This window comes from Natrix helvetica (assembly GCF_964273705.1).
Source record: "Natrix helvetica genome assembly, chromosome: Z".
NCBI classification, from domain to species: Eukaryota; Metazoa; Chordata; class Lepidosauria; order Squamata; family Natricidae; genus Natrix; species Natrix helvetica.
In genome coordinates, this window is record NC_138554.1 from 103153783 (window position 1) to 103174286 (window position 20504).

The following is a 20504-nucleotide window of genomic DNA, read 5'->3' on the forward strand; positions in this document are numbered from 1 at the left end:
ACCAGCAACAACAACCAACCATCAAATAAGCCAGGGCTTTGTGAGAGTCAGGCTAATCTTATTCCCACAAGAATAATGTTTTATAAGGAAGTGGCCACTATGGAAAACGCCCTCCTTTTTGATCCCATTAGATGCACCTCCTTAAAGATGGAGGACCTTTAACATTCCCTACTCTGGTGAACTGAGAGGCTGTGACCAAGAAAAGACAATCCTTCAAATAACCTGGTCCCATGCAATGTAGTTTTAAAGCATGAACTTACATTTTTCTAGCACAAATCTAATTGTTCCATTTATTTATTTATTTTTGTACTTCTAAATCATTTTCTTTCAGTATTGGCTTTTTGTATCTTACTTAATTGATAATCCTTGAATCCTTTGGTCTCCCTTAAAATTACCCTGTATAACATTCAATGAATTCTGTCTTCCTTACATAATATATAAACATGCAACACAGGTAGTCCTTGTTTAAAGACAACAATTGGGACTTGCAACTGAATCATTAAGTAAAGTGTTTGGTAAGTGAAAATGTAACTATACTTATAATCTTACTTTAGCTTTCCTTTGCTTGTGAAAGTTGCAAATGTGAGGACTGTTTGCAAAGTTATTTAATGGCTAAACAAATCAATTGTTAAATAAGGACTACCTTTAAGTACACAATGATAATTGGCAAAAGCAGAAGAACATGTAAATTTTATACCTATATAACAAAACAGTACGATTGCAGTTTTCACCATATTTATCACAGGTACCCTTGATAACTCAGAATCCTTTTTTAATTTATTCTATAAAAGATATTTTCCGATGTAGGAATAATATATTTAAATTTGTAACAAAATATTTAAATTCATTATATCCAATTCAGACTGATTTGAAAATACAAATCATATGACTTTAATTATACAGGTAGTCTTTGATTTAAAACTATTTCTTTAGTGATTTCTCAGTTATCATACTTCTGAAAAAAGTCACTTATGATCTTTTTTCATACTTATGACCATTGCAGCATCCCCATGGTCAGGTGATTAAAATTTGCACCCTTGGTAACCGCCATGTATTTATGATGGTTACAGTGTCCTGAAGTCATGTGATCACCTTTTATGACCTTCTGATAAGCAAAGTCAGTGGAGAAGCCAGATACACTTAACAACCAGGTTACTAACTTAACAACTATATCAATTCATTTAATAACTGTGGCAAGAAAGGTGATAAAATGTAGCAAAACCTACTTAACAAGTGAAAGAAATTTTGAGGTCAATTAACCTGTATGTTTTTTTTTAATTATTTTCCCCACTCCCTATTTTTGGTACCATGATAATAAGTGTTGAATCTAGAGCTGCCACTGTTACCTACAATATTTTAAATCCGAATTTGATGCTTGTAATTTTTAACAGTGTGCATCTTCTGCCAATGAATTTCAAAATAAATATTCTCAGCAGGTAATCTGCTAAAAAGAATACATTTAGACATAAGTTAGCATAAAAATGTGGAAGAAAACATAAATTGACAAATATTTTGAAGTGGCTAGGTCTAATGGTAAACACCCAAGCCATCTAATGTTGCTATATTTTACATTCTGAATTCTCTATTGCAAACTACTAAAAAGAGTGGTTGTATAAATAAAAGATACCTTCATCAGGCCCTAAAGACCAACCAAGAAGAGAGAGAAAGTCTGAGATAGAACAGCAAATAGATTTGAAAGGAATGCAGATGCCAAAAAAGCCAACAGAGTTCTAAGGCTGCATAAACAGAGGGATAGACTCAAGATCACGTGAAGTGTTAATACCAATTTATAATGCCTTGGTAAGGCCATACTTGGAATACTGCATTCAGTTTTGGTCACCACGATGTAAAAAAAGATGTGGAGACTCTAGAAAGAGTGCAGAGAAGAGCAACAAAGATGATTAGGGGACTGGAAGCTAAAAGATATGAAACAGTTGCAGGAACTAGGTATGTCTAGTTTAATAGAAAGAACTAGAGGAGACATGATATTAGTGTTCCATATGTCAGGGGTTGCCACAAAGAAGAGTGAGTCAAAGTATTATCCAAAGTACATGAGGGTAGAACAAGAAGCAATGGGTGGAAACTAATCAAGGAGAGAAGCAACTTAGAACGGAGGAGAAATTTCCTGACAGTTAGAACAATTAATCAGTGGAAGAGCTTGCCTCCAGAAGTTGTGAATGCCCCAACACTGGAAGTCTTTAAGAAGATATTGGATAGCCATTTCTCTGAAACGGTATAGGGATTTCTGCCTAGGCAGGGGGTTGGACTAGAAGACCTCCAAGGTCCCTTCCAACTCTGCTATTGTATTTGTATTTGTAATGTGTGAAGTTTGCATGGGAAGAGACAAGCAAAATAAGATTTAAGCATTTTAAAAAAATATTTCTATAATGACACTGAAATCAAATTCTGCTGGCATAGTTGTTGTTCACTGATGTTGATGTTGATCTTTGCAAGATCTAAAATCTGTGTAGACTTGGAGGGTCTTTGGACCCACTTTGGAGCAGTGGTTCAGTGCAGCAGAAGTCGGTACTGGTCTGTGTTTGTGTGGTATGGAGTTTCTGGAAGGGCAAGGTAATCAGGCTGATGTCAACATTCCAAATATCATCAAGAATTAAATCAGAGTTCAAGGCTTTCATCAAAGTTCCAATTTAATAAGAGAAACGTGTTGGTACAAACTGTGGAAACCCAAATCTGAAAGCTTCCTGGGTTTCCACCCAGTTGAAAGTTCAAACCCTTGCCCCCACATCCACAAGTTCATCACATGGTCCAATGTTCCTCTGTCACGCTGGCATTTCCACCCATCTAGTGGAAATGCCAGCGTGACAGGTGGCATTTAGTGGAAATGCCAGCGTGTCAAGTGTAGAGGTGTGGAGACAAAAGATGATCTTGGGCTTCTGGAAAGGAATGTTTTATTATGACAACACCACATTCTGCTCCTTACTATTCCCCCTCCCTATTCCCCACTAATGAAACAGCATAGAAAAATAATAGAGAGTGTGGCACACCAAAGATCTTAAAAGGAATATGACTGCAGGCCTGACAGCTGGATGATTTGGCCTTTTGGATTGTGGGATGAGTTGATGGAGATAAGTGGCAGATCAGCAGATGTGAAGCACTGGTTTAAGGTACCACGACTTGGCTGATGATTTGGCAGTACTGAATTAGTGACAGAATTGTCACTATGACTAACTGGAATGGTTTCTCCATTTCCATCTAAGAGATGGAGGTAATAGTAATCCAGGGATGGTAACCGCTAGTACACTATAGAATGAAAGCACTCAGGTTAACGGGGCTAAAGAAGTTATGTATGTTATGAAGAAGTTATGAAGAAGCAGACTATGGATGTACTGGAAGACTGTACTGTGTTTTCCAAATGCTGCAAGGTTTGTCTTCCTGAACCATTTGGAATTGTTCCTGATGTTCTGATGCATGATTCAACTGAGGCCTTAGTTGGCACTTCAAATAAGGGGACTTACTCTTGGATCACATTGTGCCTATATGGATTCTTTGTTTACATTTCCAGAAAGCTCCTTGATTTTTTTTGGAGACAAAGTGATAGAAGCATCATCTAGAGAATCATTGGAGGAAAACAAACAGCAAATACAACTGAGCATAGTTAAAGGTCTATATTAAGAATTACATTGTGGTAATTAGAGTAGCAATTTATAATTATTTTTCTATTCTTATCATGTCTACAAATAGCCAGGTAAAGGTGATCTAGCTGATCTAGGTGACCTATTCCTTCTGGGCAGGGATGGGCTGGAGGAAAATTATAGAATCACTGAAAAGATTATGCAAGGCAACTGTCATATAAAGTCACGTGAATATGCTCTGACTTGGAATCTGGATGTGCAGATTAACTAGAGTTGAGTAAAACACAGTCTAGAATTATTATCCAGGAAGCATTTGAGTCCAAGTGTCTTGCACAATTCCTTCTTGTATGCCAATTATCTCATACAGTAATTTATGTCTTGATTATTTAAACTATTGCAGTGTACTCTACATGGGACTGTTTTTGAATAATAGTATTTGAAGCTATCATTTATCCAGAATGCAATGGCACAACTAATATGCTGCCTCTCTCCCCCACATACAAATGCATAAACACCAAGAGTTCCACAGGTGCTTATTCAAACCCACCAAATAGGTCCTCAGAAAGCATCCCCATTGCACAGGCCTGGTTTCCAAGTTCAGCATGGCATGAATCAATGGCTAACTGAGTCCAACTGGCACAAAGTCCAGGAAAGCAGTTAACGATTCGAATGGGTCAGGATAAACAGCACAAGCTATATTATACCATTCTGTGAATTGTAGGCCCAAAGTATGTGAAAGTACTGAACTGGAGAGTTTTGTTAACACCAGTCAACAGCTATTCTCCAAGATGTTAAATATATATATCTTGGATGTGAATTTGAAAGAGATCAATACATTTTTTAGTTTACTGCTCTATATATCAATTTTTAGATCCAACCAGGAAAACATTGATTTTTTTCTACTGATAGAACTGGTCTAGGAATTTTTAGATGTGTAACGAATCGAAACAGATTTGCTGTTCTACTTCGATGCCTTCAATTTGATAATCCAGATGACCGATAGGATCCCTCTGCCCCGATTGCAGAAATTTTTGCACAATTTGTAAAAAAATGTCAGGAGGCTTATACGATTGGGACGTCAGCCACCATTGATGAGATGTTAATTATATTTCGTGGCACATGCAAATTCAAAATGTACCTTCCACCAAAACCTGATAAATATGAGCTAAAGTTCTGAAGCCTTACAGTTTCTTGCAGTAGCTATTTTTGTAATGGTTATTTATATTTAGGCAAGAATTCAGATGGACGATCTTTATCAGAGAAGGACCGCAAATTTTCCAAACTTAATCTGTATTGGGATTAGCCAAACATCTATTTCGTACTAATAGAAATATATAACTGGTTTAGTTCAATTGAGATAGTTCGCAAATTAAGAGAAAGAGACTTGACTTATGTAGGGATTCCAGAGAAAAATAAACCTGAAATTCCTCCTTCATTTCTTCCACATCAAAGGAAAGCTGTTGGCTCTTCCATGTACGGATTTACAAAATAAATAACCTTCTTGTCATATGTTTCGAAGAAAAATCATACAGTATGTTTAGTGTCCTCCATGCATCATAATGAATACACCAATCACGATAGCAACAAACCTGTAAGTATTATTTACTACAACAGTAAAAAAGGAGATGTTGATTCATTGGACCAAAAGTGTGCCATATATTCTAGTGGGAGGCATACCAGAATATGGCCTGTGGCAATATTTTTCAGAATATTGGATATTAGTTTAATAAATTCTTTCATCCTTTACAATTGTAACATTATGGTAACACCAATAAGAAGATAACCAGGCTTAATTTTGTCAAACAATTAGCAGAATCATTGGTTAGAGATGAAATGACGAGAAGACTAGATAAAAAAAATACCGAGAAAGTTGAAGGCTTCAATTTGAAAAATTCTGCAAGTAGAGGAAATGTCACAAGACAAACATTTAGATAAAATTGAAAAAAGAAAAACATGGGTTCTGTATCCTATGTTAAAAAGAAAAACTTTCCATTTGTGTTATATGTGTAAAAAACCAATATGTAATGAATGCTGTTAAGACTCTGCAAACATTGCAGCACCTAACTATAACTAATTATTTATTATTATTATATATTTGTTTCTCAATTTATAAAATGTTTTGATCAATAAATGAAAATTTTAACTATACAAAGTAAATTTAACAACATATCACACCTTTAAATTTTTAAAGATTACGAAAATTGTATGAGCAATCATTATGACCTCATGTCTAATAGCGTAGCTCAAATACCGCATTTTCCCAAAAATAAGACAGGGCCTTATTTTCTTCTGGCAGTGGCCGCTCTGGGAGTACGCTCTATGGTTGTGGGCCAGCTGCCAGCAGAGAGTACTTCCAGAGCATACAACCAGAGCGGCCACTGCCAGAAGACTCGGCGACCTACTTCCGTGGTTTGAAAGCCGCCAAAAATGCCATGCTGGGATGGCCACGGCAGCAGTAGCGGCAGCAGTGGTGCCCTGGCTCTGTAGGGAGAGCTGGGCCAGGGCATTGTGAGTCTGGGAGGCGCACGAGCGGGTAGCAGAATAGCCACTCATTCAACCCCCTTCTCCAGCCATGCAGAGTGCCATTCACTGGCATTTTGAAGGTGCCAAGCTGCGGGAACTGGGCGGCAGCAAACAGGTGCTCACTCGGGTTGGCAATACCCCTAGGTCAGTGAATGGCGCTGTGTCCAGATGAAAAGGGGGTTTGCAGGGTGGCTGCTTGTGAGCTTTGTCGCTTCATGGCTGCTGTGTTGCGCTACTGCGACAGCGTAACACAGCCATTCACCCCTGAGGTTGTGCCCGGCTCTTTGGGAGCCCGCTCACAAGAGAGAAGCCACCCGGCAACCCCCCCTCCAGCTGGGCACAGTGCCACTCACCAACCTAGCGGTATCCCAAAGGCACCAAGCAATGAGAGCACCTTTGCCCCCACCCTGGTTCCCACGGCTTGGGACCTTTGGGATACCACTAGATTGGTAAGTGGCACTCCGCCTGGCCAGAACAGGGGTTGTCCAGGGGGCTTATTTTCGAGGGAGGGCCTATATTTTTGCCCACCCGAAAAATGTGTTATGGTCTTAGTTTCAGGACATGTCATATTTTCGGGGAAATACGGTAGTATGTTTGTGGTTAGGTATGTAATTATTAATTAAAATAATTCAAAACAGAGTCAACTAAATATAAATTGTCTGTATAGTCAGGCTGGCACCATAGAAAATACTGTTAGTCATGTTGATGATCATGCTTGGGATTGAAGGAATAGTTATGTATTGAATTAATTACAAACCCATTAAATTATTTACTATAAACATGACATCAGCAATATTAATGGAATGAAAGAGCTTATAATAAAAGCTCCAAATAATATCTCATGCTACTACTCTTTTGCTAAACCATTGCCTTTCCAGGATCTCTACAATAGATATTTTATTTTACTTGAATTCCTTTCTCTGACTCATCAGCTAACATTTCATCCTTTTAAAAATCCTTTAAATTTTTTTTATTCAAATGGCTATTAGAGATTTCATAATCTCTACTAATCTCTACTAATGTTTTGGAAAGGAAAAATGAGTTGACTCTTAAGATATATAAATGGCAGCCTGAAGTTTAAAATTTATTATAGCTCTACATGTCCCAAAAGTGCTTTTTCAAAAAGGCAATTGGAGTTTCTTGATTTTTTCCTTTGAAAATGTTTCACCCCTCATCCAAGAAGCTTGTTCAAAAGTTAAGTTGTCTTAAAAGGACCTTTTGAACAACCATGACCTGGATGATCAAGAATCTAAATAGTGATATACCTGTTATAGATTATCTCTCTTGATACTTTAATTATTAAGGTGGTGTAACTTTAACCATTAAGATGGAATATCATCAGATACTGCTGGCCATAACTTTTGAGTTTAAGAAAATCATACCTGTCAAAAATCTTACTTCTGTACATCTGAACAGGAAATATAATGTAAGCCTGTACTTCTAATCAGAAGTTTGACCCACTGAATTCAATTTGCTCACTCTTATAGTCTATGACTATACATAGTAGATAAACAGAATACGAAATTCTCCGCAAGTCCAAAATAGCTTAATAAAGAAAGCCACATGACCATACAAAATTTCTTCACATAACGCTAGCTCTACTGGCCTAGAAAAAGAGATCAACACTGCACCCTAGAGTAGGACGTGACTGGATAGGGAAATCTTTATTTTTATATATTATTATTTTTAGAGTTAATTACTATTTGCAATTCTTTCAAGACTTTTGAAGAGTAAAAGTTCAGATGTACATTTAATGTATCTCGGTAGTAATATGTTATTTCTTATACACATTCCTTTCTCCTTTCCCAAAAGAATTATTGTGGAACCAGATTAACTTGAATACTTTTCACTTAGCCAGAGATCAAAAGCCTTCAAAAGAAGTGTAAGAAGTGGAAAACATGACTTTTTCTAGTATGGAGAAAGTAATAGAAAAATTCAACTGGCATTATTTTCACTTTTTTTTAAGAATGTGTAAAATTAAATCATTCTCAAAAACAAAATGAAAAGGGAGGGAGAACACTATTTTAATTTTTCTATAAAGGTATAATTCTCTATGTTTTACCATATAAACCAGCAAAAGTAACAGAATACCAGTAACGATGTCATACATTTTAAATCCTGTAAAGATCAATAGGTGTACTGGAAATCTAAATATCACAGTAGGTAAGCTGTCGATCAATTTTTTTTATCCCAAAAATCTTTATAAATGACTTGCAGGCATGGGCAAATATTTCAAATGAAAAAGGTGGAGAGAATTTAAAATGAACAAACTAGAGAAATTAAGATTAAAATAATCTCATTACAATTTTGGAAATACCTACAAACTCCACAACATTTATTGTACTTAAGAGCATTTATGTACTTATCTGTTTTTTAATGGACTGGCAAACACATTAAAAAATTGCTCCAAGATCACATCACCTTGATGATTTTTACAAAACATCTAAGCAGAATATAAATTGAAGCCACCATAAAAGTTGGCCAGGCGGGATGGGGGATGGGAGCTTTAGCCATTTGGTAACTGCATTTTTAAAACACCTGTTTTAAAACACTTGCAGTGACTCATTGCCAACTAATTTTCCCATTCAATTTTCCTAAGTATGTTTCAAGTCCTAGAAATGAACTCAAATGTAGTGCAAATCAAGGCACTTAAAAATATTCTAAGACATCACTATAGAATACAAAAAAACATATTAGCAGAAATCATACACATTTTTCAGCAACAATATTACAGTGGGAACATGCATCCAGGACATCAATAACTTGCACCTCCTAAGTTGGTATAGCTGTCCATTGGCAAAATCAACCCTAAGAAAGATTTTAACAGACTTTCTAGTTGCAACAAGGACATAATCCTCTTCAGGAAAACAAAAATTTAAATGTGTGGCTAAGAACTGCTACCTTAAGAACTCATTGATTTGGATAGTAAAGTATGTTTGAAGCAGCTCAGCCTGTAGGGCTTTATTTCAAGCAGACAACCTGCTAGGTAGGTTTACTATTATAACCTGTAATGGTTTCCCAAACCAACAACAACAAAAACAACAGAAATTCCCAAAATGATATGACATTCAACCCACAAAATATTACAACAAAATAGTGGAAATAATAGAAGTAATAAGAAACTAAACATAAGAGATGACAAATCCCTCTCTCAGCAGCATTATTAACATTTCATATCTTTATTTTATAGATAAATTACTCTGAATTTCCTACCTGAGTTGATCATGCTGTGCATTCTTTGCTGAGCCAAGAGCTGATCACGTCTTGAAACTCCATCTGAGGAAAAACAATTCACTCTCATAAATTGTCTGCAGCATATTCCAATCAGTCTGCAGTGCAGCTACATGAAAGATTCATCACCAATCGTACAGGGATGTTGGAAACAAATCTTTCTGAGGGATTTAAACAATATTCATAGTACAACTTGCCAAAATGAGTATGTACACTATGAACTACTTTCATACAGACAGATTTCTAAGTTATCAATCCAGTTCCATTTATAATGAAATCCAGTTATAATACAATTCACTGTGTGTATGTGTTTGCATGTATGTATGTATCAAATGAGAGAAAATATATGATGTACCTTAGTTGTGTTCTGCATTCAAAGAGCAGGTGGAAGAAAGATAAATTTCTCTTTCAATTTATTCTTGGGAATCGAATGAGAGAAAACAAAGCCACTGAAATTCAAAGACTAGCAGACATTTTCTAGGGATTGTATTCCCTATGGATTTCAGTTTCAATTACTCTCAACCCTGGCACATGTCATTATCCTTGAGTCCAATGCTTCCTCTTCCTCCTCCTGTTCTGTCTTTGCCTTTCTGCCTGCCTCTCTTCCTCTACTTGGCAAAATTGGCTGGAGCTAGTGAGTGCTCATTTGCATACAGATCAACAACAGCAGAGCCCTCAGGCAACAGAAATAGAACAATGGCTGGTCTGAGCCAAAAATAGGTCAAGCGTGGCCTGATGATCGGAGCCTTCATGAATGCATTTAAAAATATTTCAGCAAACCCAGCTGGCCGGCCTCCGTCTTAAAAAGCTGCAGGTCTCCAATGTAATCCCTCAGAAGCAATTCTTTGTCCCACTGCCAAACCTGCATGCATCTCTCTCTCTCTCTCTCCCTCCCCCCCTCCTCTTTATGTTCTCTCTCTATTTGCATGTATGTTTACATTTTTAAAACTGTTTATGCATGTGATGGAGAGAGATCCGTATTTTAATTCCAGCCAATGACTCTCTTTGGTGGACAGTAAACTGGACTGGCAAAAGAGTACAAGGGAAATAGACCTGTGTAAGTTCAGAAATAACACTGTGGAAGCTTCTACTCATGCTGTGGTTTTTGCTTCACCCTCACACAACAAACCTGAATGTTCTATTTTTGTTTGTTGTTTCTCCTGCTTTATTGCAGAGAGTTGCCTGGCTGGAGCAATGCTATTATCACATATTTTGGGCATTGACAGACATCAGAGCTTCCTAAGGGTCCCACCGCTTTATACATTTTGAATAAACTAATGATATTAATGGTTCGTGCTTATTTCAAAGCATGGATGCTTTGGAAAATTGCTATGTAGAAATTATGGCTCTTTCTTCTTGGAAACTCTCAATTCAGCAATATTTGTTCTTCTTTATTAATCTGCAGACTTGATTACTGGGATCATGTTTTACTATATGACCCATATCCATTTTGGTTTCAACTGAAAGTAGAAGTTCTGCTATGATCTTGTAGAATTCTCAGGGTCCCTTTAGTGATAAATCAGATGAATTCTCAGATTCCCAAACCATGATTTTATTACCTCTATTCTTGAGATTTGCTATGAAAGTTTTATTTAGGGTGTGACATTGTTTTTTCCCCCTGAAGTAATAATTCCTCTTATGCAAAGATTTCCTATTTTCCTAGGTCTTTTTTATTTCAAGAGATAGTGGATTGATAAGAAGCCCTTTACAAATGGTTTCATAACGGTTTTTAGATTGATTAGAGAGCCACTTGATGGTGCAATGCATCAGGTTAGAAACTGGGATACCTTGAGTTCTAATTCTATCTAAGGAACAAAGTCAGTTGGGTGGCCTTGAACCCAGTGGTGGATTCCGGATCCCGTATCGGTTGGAACGGGTCCAGCGGTGTCCACATGGACGTGCACAGCGCGCATGCACATGCACGAACCACACGCATGTGTCTTAGCGCCTCCGCAACGCTCCAGCTGCTCAGAGCATCACACAGGTGCTGTATGTGCCATGCGTGTGTGTGGAAGTCCCGAAAACTTAAAAGACCGGTAAGGAGCTCGGGCGGGCGGGTGGTCCCTCTGGACCATTGTACGGAACCGTATCCGGTGCTCCGGGGAGGCTCTGGTATGCCCGTACCAGGGCGTACCGCCTGCAACCCACCACTGCTTGAACCAGTCATTTTCTTTCTCAGCCCTAGGAAGTAGGCTATGGCAAATGACTTCTTGCAACTTGCCAAGAAAACTGCAGAGATTTGTCTAATGATTGGACAACAAGCACAACTTGAAGATAAAATACATAATACAAAAAAGCTGAGTAGGTACATGCTAAAGTGACAAATTACTAAGAGGCACATTTTTGGGAAGTCAAATTTCTGTAAAGCAAAATAAAGCTTGCTTGCTTGCTTACTTGATTTATTTTTTATTTATTTTGATTTGATTGCTGCCCATCTCAGGTGATTCTTGGCAGCTTATAAAGTTAAAAATATATTACAACATGCATATAATAAAACACTATAAAATACAAATTACCATCTATAACTAAATGTTTCTATTTTCAAGTCTAATACAATTGAAAGTCAAAATTTTTCTATATTTTGATTTCATTATATTTATTTAACAACTTCCATAAATGTCTTAAAATTATATTGTTTGCTGGTGAGTCAGATAGTATGTATGACTACAAAAAGATTTAATACATCTCTTCATCATAATTTATCCAAAGCAATGGTAGCATGCACTTAAATGCATCAGTTCTGTATTTTCTTCCTGGATCATTTTGTTGGGATCAAAAGTTTTACTTATACCTTAGTCTCACATCTTCTTATACCTTATAATTTTATTTCATACCTCTGTGGCTATACTTCTGAGCATTCAAAACTTGTGGCAACACTTAAGATGTTCCCAATTTTGAGATATAACACAGACGTCTTAGAAAGGTGAAAATAAAACCAAACAAATCATCCAATCGAACCAACTTCAATATATGTGATGCCAATAAAAAGCATAAGTGCAAGTAAAGCAAAGAAACAAATTGCTCTATTTAGAGTTCTCTTATAAAGAAACAGAATTGATACACATATTAGAGAATGGAAATGTAAAAAAATGCCTAAAACTATTGACATGTATAAATCTTAGCATTATTTCAAAGTAAATAACAGAAGAAGCCAGTAGTAGATAGAGCAATGCAATTTTAAGGACATAACTAGTTTAATAGAACATATTATTTATGAGGCATAGAAGTGTGGGAACCCAGCCCCTTCCTAGAAGAATGAAATGTTTTAAGGAATCTTTAAAAAGGCAGAATATTATATTTCCCAAATGGAGAAATGGAGAAACATGTTTTTTAAGAGGGAGAAAGCAACTCACTTCCTTAATAGGCACAGCAGATATTTTTTGCCCATTAAGAAAAATTGGGCCAGCCTATTCAGAAACCAAATGGAGGAGGCCACCTTTCAGAAATGCAGATTTGATAATCCATTCAAGACAGAATATTTTGAAACAAAGGCAGAATGGTAGTATTAGCCGTCACTCAAGATCCAACACAGGGCAAAGTCACTAAGCCACTAGGAATTTCCCAACAGAGCAGTCCAAACTTCAACCAAACTTAGCTCAGACAAACACCTAGGATTTGTACTTTGTCTATAGAAGCAGCTTTGATCCCTACATGGCCCCAGGAGAGTTTGACAACAGCCAATGGAATACATGTTCTTGCACAGGAATAGGAAGTTCAAGTGCAAAGCCCAAAAAGGTATAAAACCCCCTCACTCTCAACTCTATTTTGTCAGCTGCACGAGAATCATGTGCTTGATGGTTCTGTTCATCATTAAACCATCTTTCCAATCAGTCACTAGCTGCCATTTTGTCTCCAGTGCCTTTCTCCCGGCTTGGAATTGAACCAAATGGTTATTTCTTTATATAGTTCCCCCTTGTCATTCATTTTTTTTTCTGGGTTGATTAACATAACTTAATAATAACTGGTGAAAATATATGTGATTATTTATTGCATATTTAACTTGCATAAAATTGTCTGAAAATCATTTGAATAATAATATTAATATAAAAATAAAGCTTGTTTATTAGTTTCTTCCATGATTGCTAACAAGTCATTAACAAAACAAACTGAGTAATGTCAGAGAAACTGGAATGTTACTATGTCCTCTATTTGAATGTGAGCAGTATATCATAACTGTATACCTGTGAAACACAGAAAATTATAGGTTTCATTTAGCCCATAACAGACATAATTCACTGGAAAGATATATGCCACTAGATATACCACTAAAAGTATGTAGTCCTACTGGTTCCATTCATTTAAGCCAGATATTCACAAGATGGCTTCCCAGTAAATTGTATGGTGGAATGTGTATAAAATGGATTCATTTATTATTATTTGTGTCATTTATATTCCTTGTTTCCATTAACAAAATGCAAAATGAATATGAAAAATAACAAACAACAGCAAAATTTCTAACAAACACCACGTTAAAAGATATAAAAACAATAAAATCAGGTGGGACAATCTGGAAGCCAATTAAAATGACAGCCAATTAAAAAATGTAAGAACGGAGTAAAAAAAGAGAACAAAACATGACATATTAATCTAAATGATGTAGTAAACAGATGTAACTTTTATTTCATTGTTATTTTCAGCTCCGAAAGATTATTGGATAAAACCAACTCCCTCAGAGAAAACAAAAAATAGTATGACAGAAAAGAACCCCTATTAGTTGAGCACCTTATTCTATGCCAAATGTAAACTTTTTAGCAATCTCTATTAAATGTAAAGACAGTAAACTGGGGCTTTACAATCCAGAAAAATACACGGTTCCTTTCATAATTTAGATGCCAACCTTGAGATGATAGTGCCTTAATGGCAAACCTATGACACAAGTGCCCAAAGTGGCACTCAGAGCCATCTCACCCGGCATGCACAGTGTCAACTGTTGCTCTTCCGGGTTTCTGATGTGAATGTGCATGCGATGATCAGCTGGCTTTTGTGCATGTGGCAGTGCCAGATACCAGAAGTAATACTTTTTCCAGTACACAATACAATAATACAATACAATACAATAGTAGAGTTGGAAGGGACCTTGGAGGTCTTCTAGTCCAACCCCCTGCCTAGGCAGGAAACCCTATACCGTTTGTGTATATACCCTATACACACATGCTCCTTGGGCAACGCCTCTTCCTGGTCGCAGTCCAGATGAGCATGAAGTGCTCCCTTTTTGGCACAGGGTGCCAAAAAGGTTCGCCATCACTATGACAGTACATAGATTAATTTCACTGCAATCTATAGTGATCATTTAGCCATTGCAGAAAAGGAGGGAAGGAAGGAAGGAAGGAAATTATTTAAAGAAAATAACAAAAAAATCTAAATGTATGAAGAGAAATATGAAATTGTATCTAATTACCGGAATGTAAATAGAAATATGTTCCCTTTACCCACAGAAGTGAATTTGCTACTGTGATTTATGTGCTGAATTTAGTTTGTTATTAACGTGCTAACTACTGTATTCAATGGTAACTTGGTCTCTGATTTCCTTTCTTAGAGTTTGTCAAAAGACCTATATAGTCTTTCATATTCAAACAGATGGTTGGTTTTTATGAAGTAGAAAACATGACTTCCAGACCTGGCCTATCAATTTTCTTCTCCTTTCTTTGTTAAAAACAAGCTGTTGGAATTGATCTCATCCAGTAGATGTATAGAGAATGGGTAGGAAATTCATAGACTGTTCAAATATAAGCACCCAAATTAATAAACCATTCAATGACCTTAGCATGACAGATTACTGTATTCAAAATTGAATCAGAGAATTAAGAGATGGCAGAAAAGAAATTGTATTTTAAACAATTTGGGATTAGATATGTCTTCTAGAGATGCTAGAGCAAGTGAAATCTTCTGCTTCATTTGACCTGCTAGGATAATTACTAAGCTATGGTTATTACCTCCCGCTTTCACACTGAAATACTTTAAGGTATTTTTATCTTTGGGAAATTGAAAGCTTGTTTTGTGTGATTCATTTGCTCTGTGAAGAAAATAACATGGTGTAAAAATAATAGAGCAAAATACCTAGTGTGCTTACAATTGGTGAAGTACAGTAGTACAGCATCCTAGTGAGCTCAAAAGCAAAGCAAGGAACAAAAAAAAAGATTTCATCTCCCTATGCGAAAAGTTCTGCCAGTTTTCAAACTGTGGGTCAGTATGGCACAGTTGATACTGCTGTGGCTGGAGGCAAGTGCTTTATAATGATGCTCAATTTAGTTGAGCTGGGTTTAAAGGAGGACGTTGGATCTTTGCCCTGATTAAATACAGATTTACTTGATTCTTGGCATCTTGAACTCTATAAAATAAAACTCCAAACTTTTCTGTAGTCAAATTCTGAGAAGTATTTTTGTTGTGTTTATTTCTCTTTTTATGCTATATTTGTCTTTTATTTAACATTGAAGCAGTGAATACCAAAGGTGCTTTTTCCAAAAGGCAACTGGAATCATGACCTGGATGATTGAGAGTCTCCATAGACATTGGACCAGTAAATGTGCCAGCCAGCCAGCCAGCCAGCCATTCTTTAGACAATTTAACCACCCCATCAAAATTGAATAATCTGGACTATCAATTACACACTAGTCAGCCAGATTGCAGTTCTGTATGCTGTACAAAGCCAAGTCATTTTGTTTGGAAACATGGATGTGGAGAATGAAGTTTTCTCTGTGTCTTTGTATATGTGTGCTCGTACACACCTTAAGTCAGTCTTGGCTCTTGGACAAATGCCTTGGACAAAAGGTTTGTTGTCAAGAATTTCAGTGATGGTTTGCTACTGCCTTTTTTCTAGGGCTAATAGAAAGACTCGCTCAAAGTCACATAAGTGGCTTTATGCCAAAGGTAAGAAAAAGTCTTCCAGTTTGTGGCCTGGTACTTTAACCATTATACCAAGCTGGCTTTCTTAGTTTATATTAGGCCTGTGGAAAATATCAATAAAATGTTTTGTTATCCTAACATAATTGTCTTTTATTCATATGTAGGCCATCCTGGGTGGCCTTAAATTAATCACTTTATTTTGCTGTGGTACAATATGTGTGTGTTGTAGCAGAACTCAGAAATCCTAAATTTAAGAACACTGTCAGATATGAACACTCACAGACTTACTTTGGATCAATCAACTCTTTTAGCCTGGCCTAATGTACAAGATTGTTGTTGAGAAATACAATTAATGGAATCATATAAGATGTCTTGAGCTTCTGAATGAACAGTGAAATATGTATCAAAACATTTGAAATGTTTATTCACAGTTTCAAGAAATGGATATAGATAGGTTCTTTACTCATTCACACGGCACCTTTTTGAATTTATCTGAGGAAATCTAATTTATGGCTCAGTGCACATGTACAAAACAATTAACTGGTATATTGTTTATTATGTAGATAGCTCCTAAGTCACTGTACATTAATTGCAAATAAAAAAACAGTGAATATATAGTATGCACACCTTTATTTGCATATGCATAATAAAGCCTTGATAAGCAGTGTTATAATTTTGAAGCATGAATGTTGAATGTTGATATTTTAAAAATGGATATTAAAATATCAAGAGTGTTGTGTAACGAAATACACATGCATTTCACCAAATCAAAATTACAGCATTCTATTGCTTTTAGTATTGGTAACTTCCTTGCTAAATTCTATAAACTAAGAATGCATATAAGAACAGCAGTTATAACCATTACATAGTATTTCAGGAATTTCTCAGAATGTTTTTCTTTCCACAGTGATAAATATTACTGCAATTTCTTTCTCATTGTCTGACATACAGAAATTCCAGAGTTCCAAGGTTACAATAAATGTACGGATACTGAAATCTGATCCTTTAGTTAAATCATCTAGAATTTGAGCCTATTCCAAAAATGCTGACATTACTGATCTTATAGTACATAGCATATTAGAAAGAGAATTGTTTGCTTTAAATGTAATTTTAATTATATAGGATAGATCAAAGGGTTAATTTAGGAAAATCAATTTTAAAAATAAATGAAGAATATGTGTTCAAAAAACTGTAATGAAGATCCATTTATATACATATTAAGAATATTCCTACATGTGGCAAAATACCACATAAACCTAATTTTAGATGACAAGACAAAGAAAGAAAGAAAGAAAGAAAGAAAGAAAGAAAGAAAGAAAGAAAGAAAGAGGGAGGGAGGGAGGGAGGGAGGGAGGGAGGGAGGAAAGCTATTATAGCACAAGACAGTTAATTGGATATTTTCTTTAATCTTCATTCTCAAAGATTTGAGATTCTCTTATTTCTCTTTTACAACTGTTAAATAGCTAAAGGAATCTGAATCATGATTTTCCAGCTCTCAAAGTCTTACCAATTTCCTTTTACCTGTTCTGTATGAATTACTTCCTATAGAATATAACTTAAATGAAGTGAGGATAATGATGACTTACTAACAGACTTGTCTAAATAATAGGGCTATGATATCTATATGCAAAAATCTGGATAACTAGTAGGCAGCTATGAGATGAAGAAGATTTCAATTTTGTGTGTGGCCATCTACTGGTCATCTATATTTTTGTAGGCCAAATCCAGCAAACCTATTAAATAAGGAAATTGAATCTAGGGAGTTAAGAATTAAAAAAAAAACATTTGGATGTCAAAGAAATCCAAAAGCAATAGAAATAGTAGGCACCAATGCACAAATTACCATATTTTTTGCACTTTAAGACACACTTCCACCCCCCACCGCCCAAATGGGTGGAAATGTCTCTGTGTCTTATAAAGTGAATATTGCGGGCTGGTGGTTGGTGCCTGTCACCTCTGCTGCCATTTGCCGCTGCCGGGAAGCACTGGAGTCTTTGCTGCTGAGCAGCTGATTGGCAGTTGGATCACTCTCTCGGAATACCACTGATCAGCTATTCTAGGTGGTGGGGATTGCCACCGGTGCCAATTGCTACTGCTGCCAATTTCCGCCAATTGCCACTGACAATTGATGGTGATGATGAATGGCAGCGACGGCAGCAGTGATTGGTGGCAGCGGTAATCGGCAATGACAGCGAATGGCAGAAGCGATTGGCAGCAACAGAGAATGGCAGCAGCAGTGATCAGTAGCGATAGGCGGCAGTGATCCCCACTGCCTAGAATAGCTGATCAGCAGTATTCCAGGGGGCCGATCCAACAGCCAATCAGCTGTTTGGCAACAAAGTCTGCAGCATTCCCTGATGGCAGCAGCAGTTCAGCTCAGTTGACCGGGGGTGGGCGCAATGGAGTGCAGCCCTGATGAGCCACGGCTGCGAACCTGACCACGTTGTTTGCTGCAAGGACCTGGTGAGATGAATACCAGAAATATGCTGGGAGGCAGAGGCAGATTTCCCCATTCCCACCCCACTCCTCGAAAGCTGACATGTGTCTTATGGTCCGGTGTGTCTTATAGTGCAAAAAATACAGTAATTTCACCTTAAACAGCTTCACAATCTGTCTGGGCTAATGAATTTACCTAATAAAGCAGCATATAAATAAAAAGAAAAGCCACTTTATTTAGATGAGGAAGAACAATGTTCACAAATAATAAAGACTCTTTTGCACAGCTTTCTTTTTAAATTATTAATGTCATCCTATGGACAGTTAACAAAGCAAAACCATAGTGGTCATGTTTAGTGGAGCATCAGTGGAGTAGAAATGAAAAACAAAATAGAAAAAAATAAAACAGGAAATACTTCACTTTATGATTTTTTTGGATTTGGATGATAAAGATGATGAGACAAGGAAGTTTTATACAAAACAAATCCAGTATTGTTCTGTTAATCATCTCTCATCTCTTTGCTGGCTGAATTTTTCAAATGTGAATTCTTGATACCTCTCAGCAGGTCATATAACAGAGCCATGAAGTATATCCAGAACATGACATTTTAAAGTCCTACACAATGTGGAACTATTGATCTTCAAAGCTGCCTGCTCCAAATGTGCTGGTGGAAAATACACCCTGACAATTAATGCCTTTGAATTCATAAGAAGGGAGTTTTGAAGCACCCCAAAAAAGTTGGCTCTACAGCTAGTGGTTGCTTATTTTTGTCCTCAAATTAAACTTCCTATGTAGGCCTGTTATTTATACATTCAAGATTATCAATTCACTTTTTAACTATGTTAGATATAAAGTGGTATATATTAATATATTAATTTATTAATATATATTAATAACAAATAGTTATGAGGAAGAACAATAGCAATTTAAAAAGGCAAGATTAAAATTCCAAAGCCTTTGTTAATAAACTATTATTGTAATCAACTCATAGAAAATTTACCACAGGGCCTTACCACATTATCCCAAGAATTAACAATGATTGGCCCTGGATCAAATATCTATGTTTATTTCTTAATAGCACCTTTTATCAATTGTCTGATTAAGTACAATAAGTCCAATTTCTGAAGTCAGTCTATCTTCCCAAAAAGTCCAGATATAGTTCTCCAGTTAAATGTGAAAAATCAATTCCCAAACTCCTTCAATCCACTTTTAGAAACCTAATTTAGCACTTAACCACTGAAATAGTTTTATGCTGTTGTTTTCAGGCTTGACCTCAGGAAGGTATATGGAGTCAACTCTGATATTTCTAAGTGTAGGTCCATATTTCTTCTCATTGAATCTACTGCTTTGAAATCACATTCCTTTTGTGGGTTTAATTTATTTTGAGTTGTTTGCTTCAAAGTTTCCACAACCTTGATGAGTTCATCAAACTTTTTAAAAAAGTTTTCAGTTAAAAATTGCATGTTGCCAATTCTTTTTCCAATGTCAACCTCCTTTCCTTGTCTGTAATCTGATCTGTTGTTGCTTAGTATTGTAGATAAGAGAATTCATCCAAGCAGAAAAAGAAGAAAGATAAAGGAACGGAAGGAAAGATATTTTCCTTAAATAAAGGAAAGATATTTTCAGGATATTTCGATCCAAAATTAAAAGAAAGATTAAGAAAGATAAACTTCAAACTTTTTGCGAGTTGAAAAAAATATAAAATACCTATAATAAATGTCCGATAAAAATGTAAATTGAATAGAAGTATTTTCACTATGAAAGGACACAGAGTGTTTCCTTATGGAGAAATGAAAATTATTCAAAAAACAACCTAAAACAAAATGGGGAAAAACAGATAGAGTCCAGCAGGGGATTAAAATAAATCAGAATTCAGC

General features: G+C 36.2%; 1 protein-coding gene across 1 annotated transcript in view; it reads right to left on the reverse strand.

The window, feature by feature from the left end:
* The window catches only part of HDAC9 (histone deacetylase 9), a 506624-nt gene that overhangs the window by 321137 nt on the left and 164983 nt on the right, over positions 1-20504 (reverse strand). Inside the window, exon 5 of the mRNA XM_081970663.1 lies at positions 9330-9392. Coding sequence (XP_081826789.1) covers positions 9330-9392 — 63 coding nt within the window. The remainder of the gene's footprint in view (positions 1-9329; positions 9393-20504) is intronic.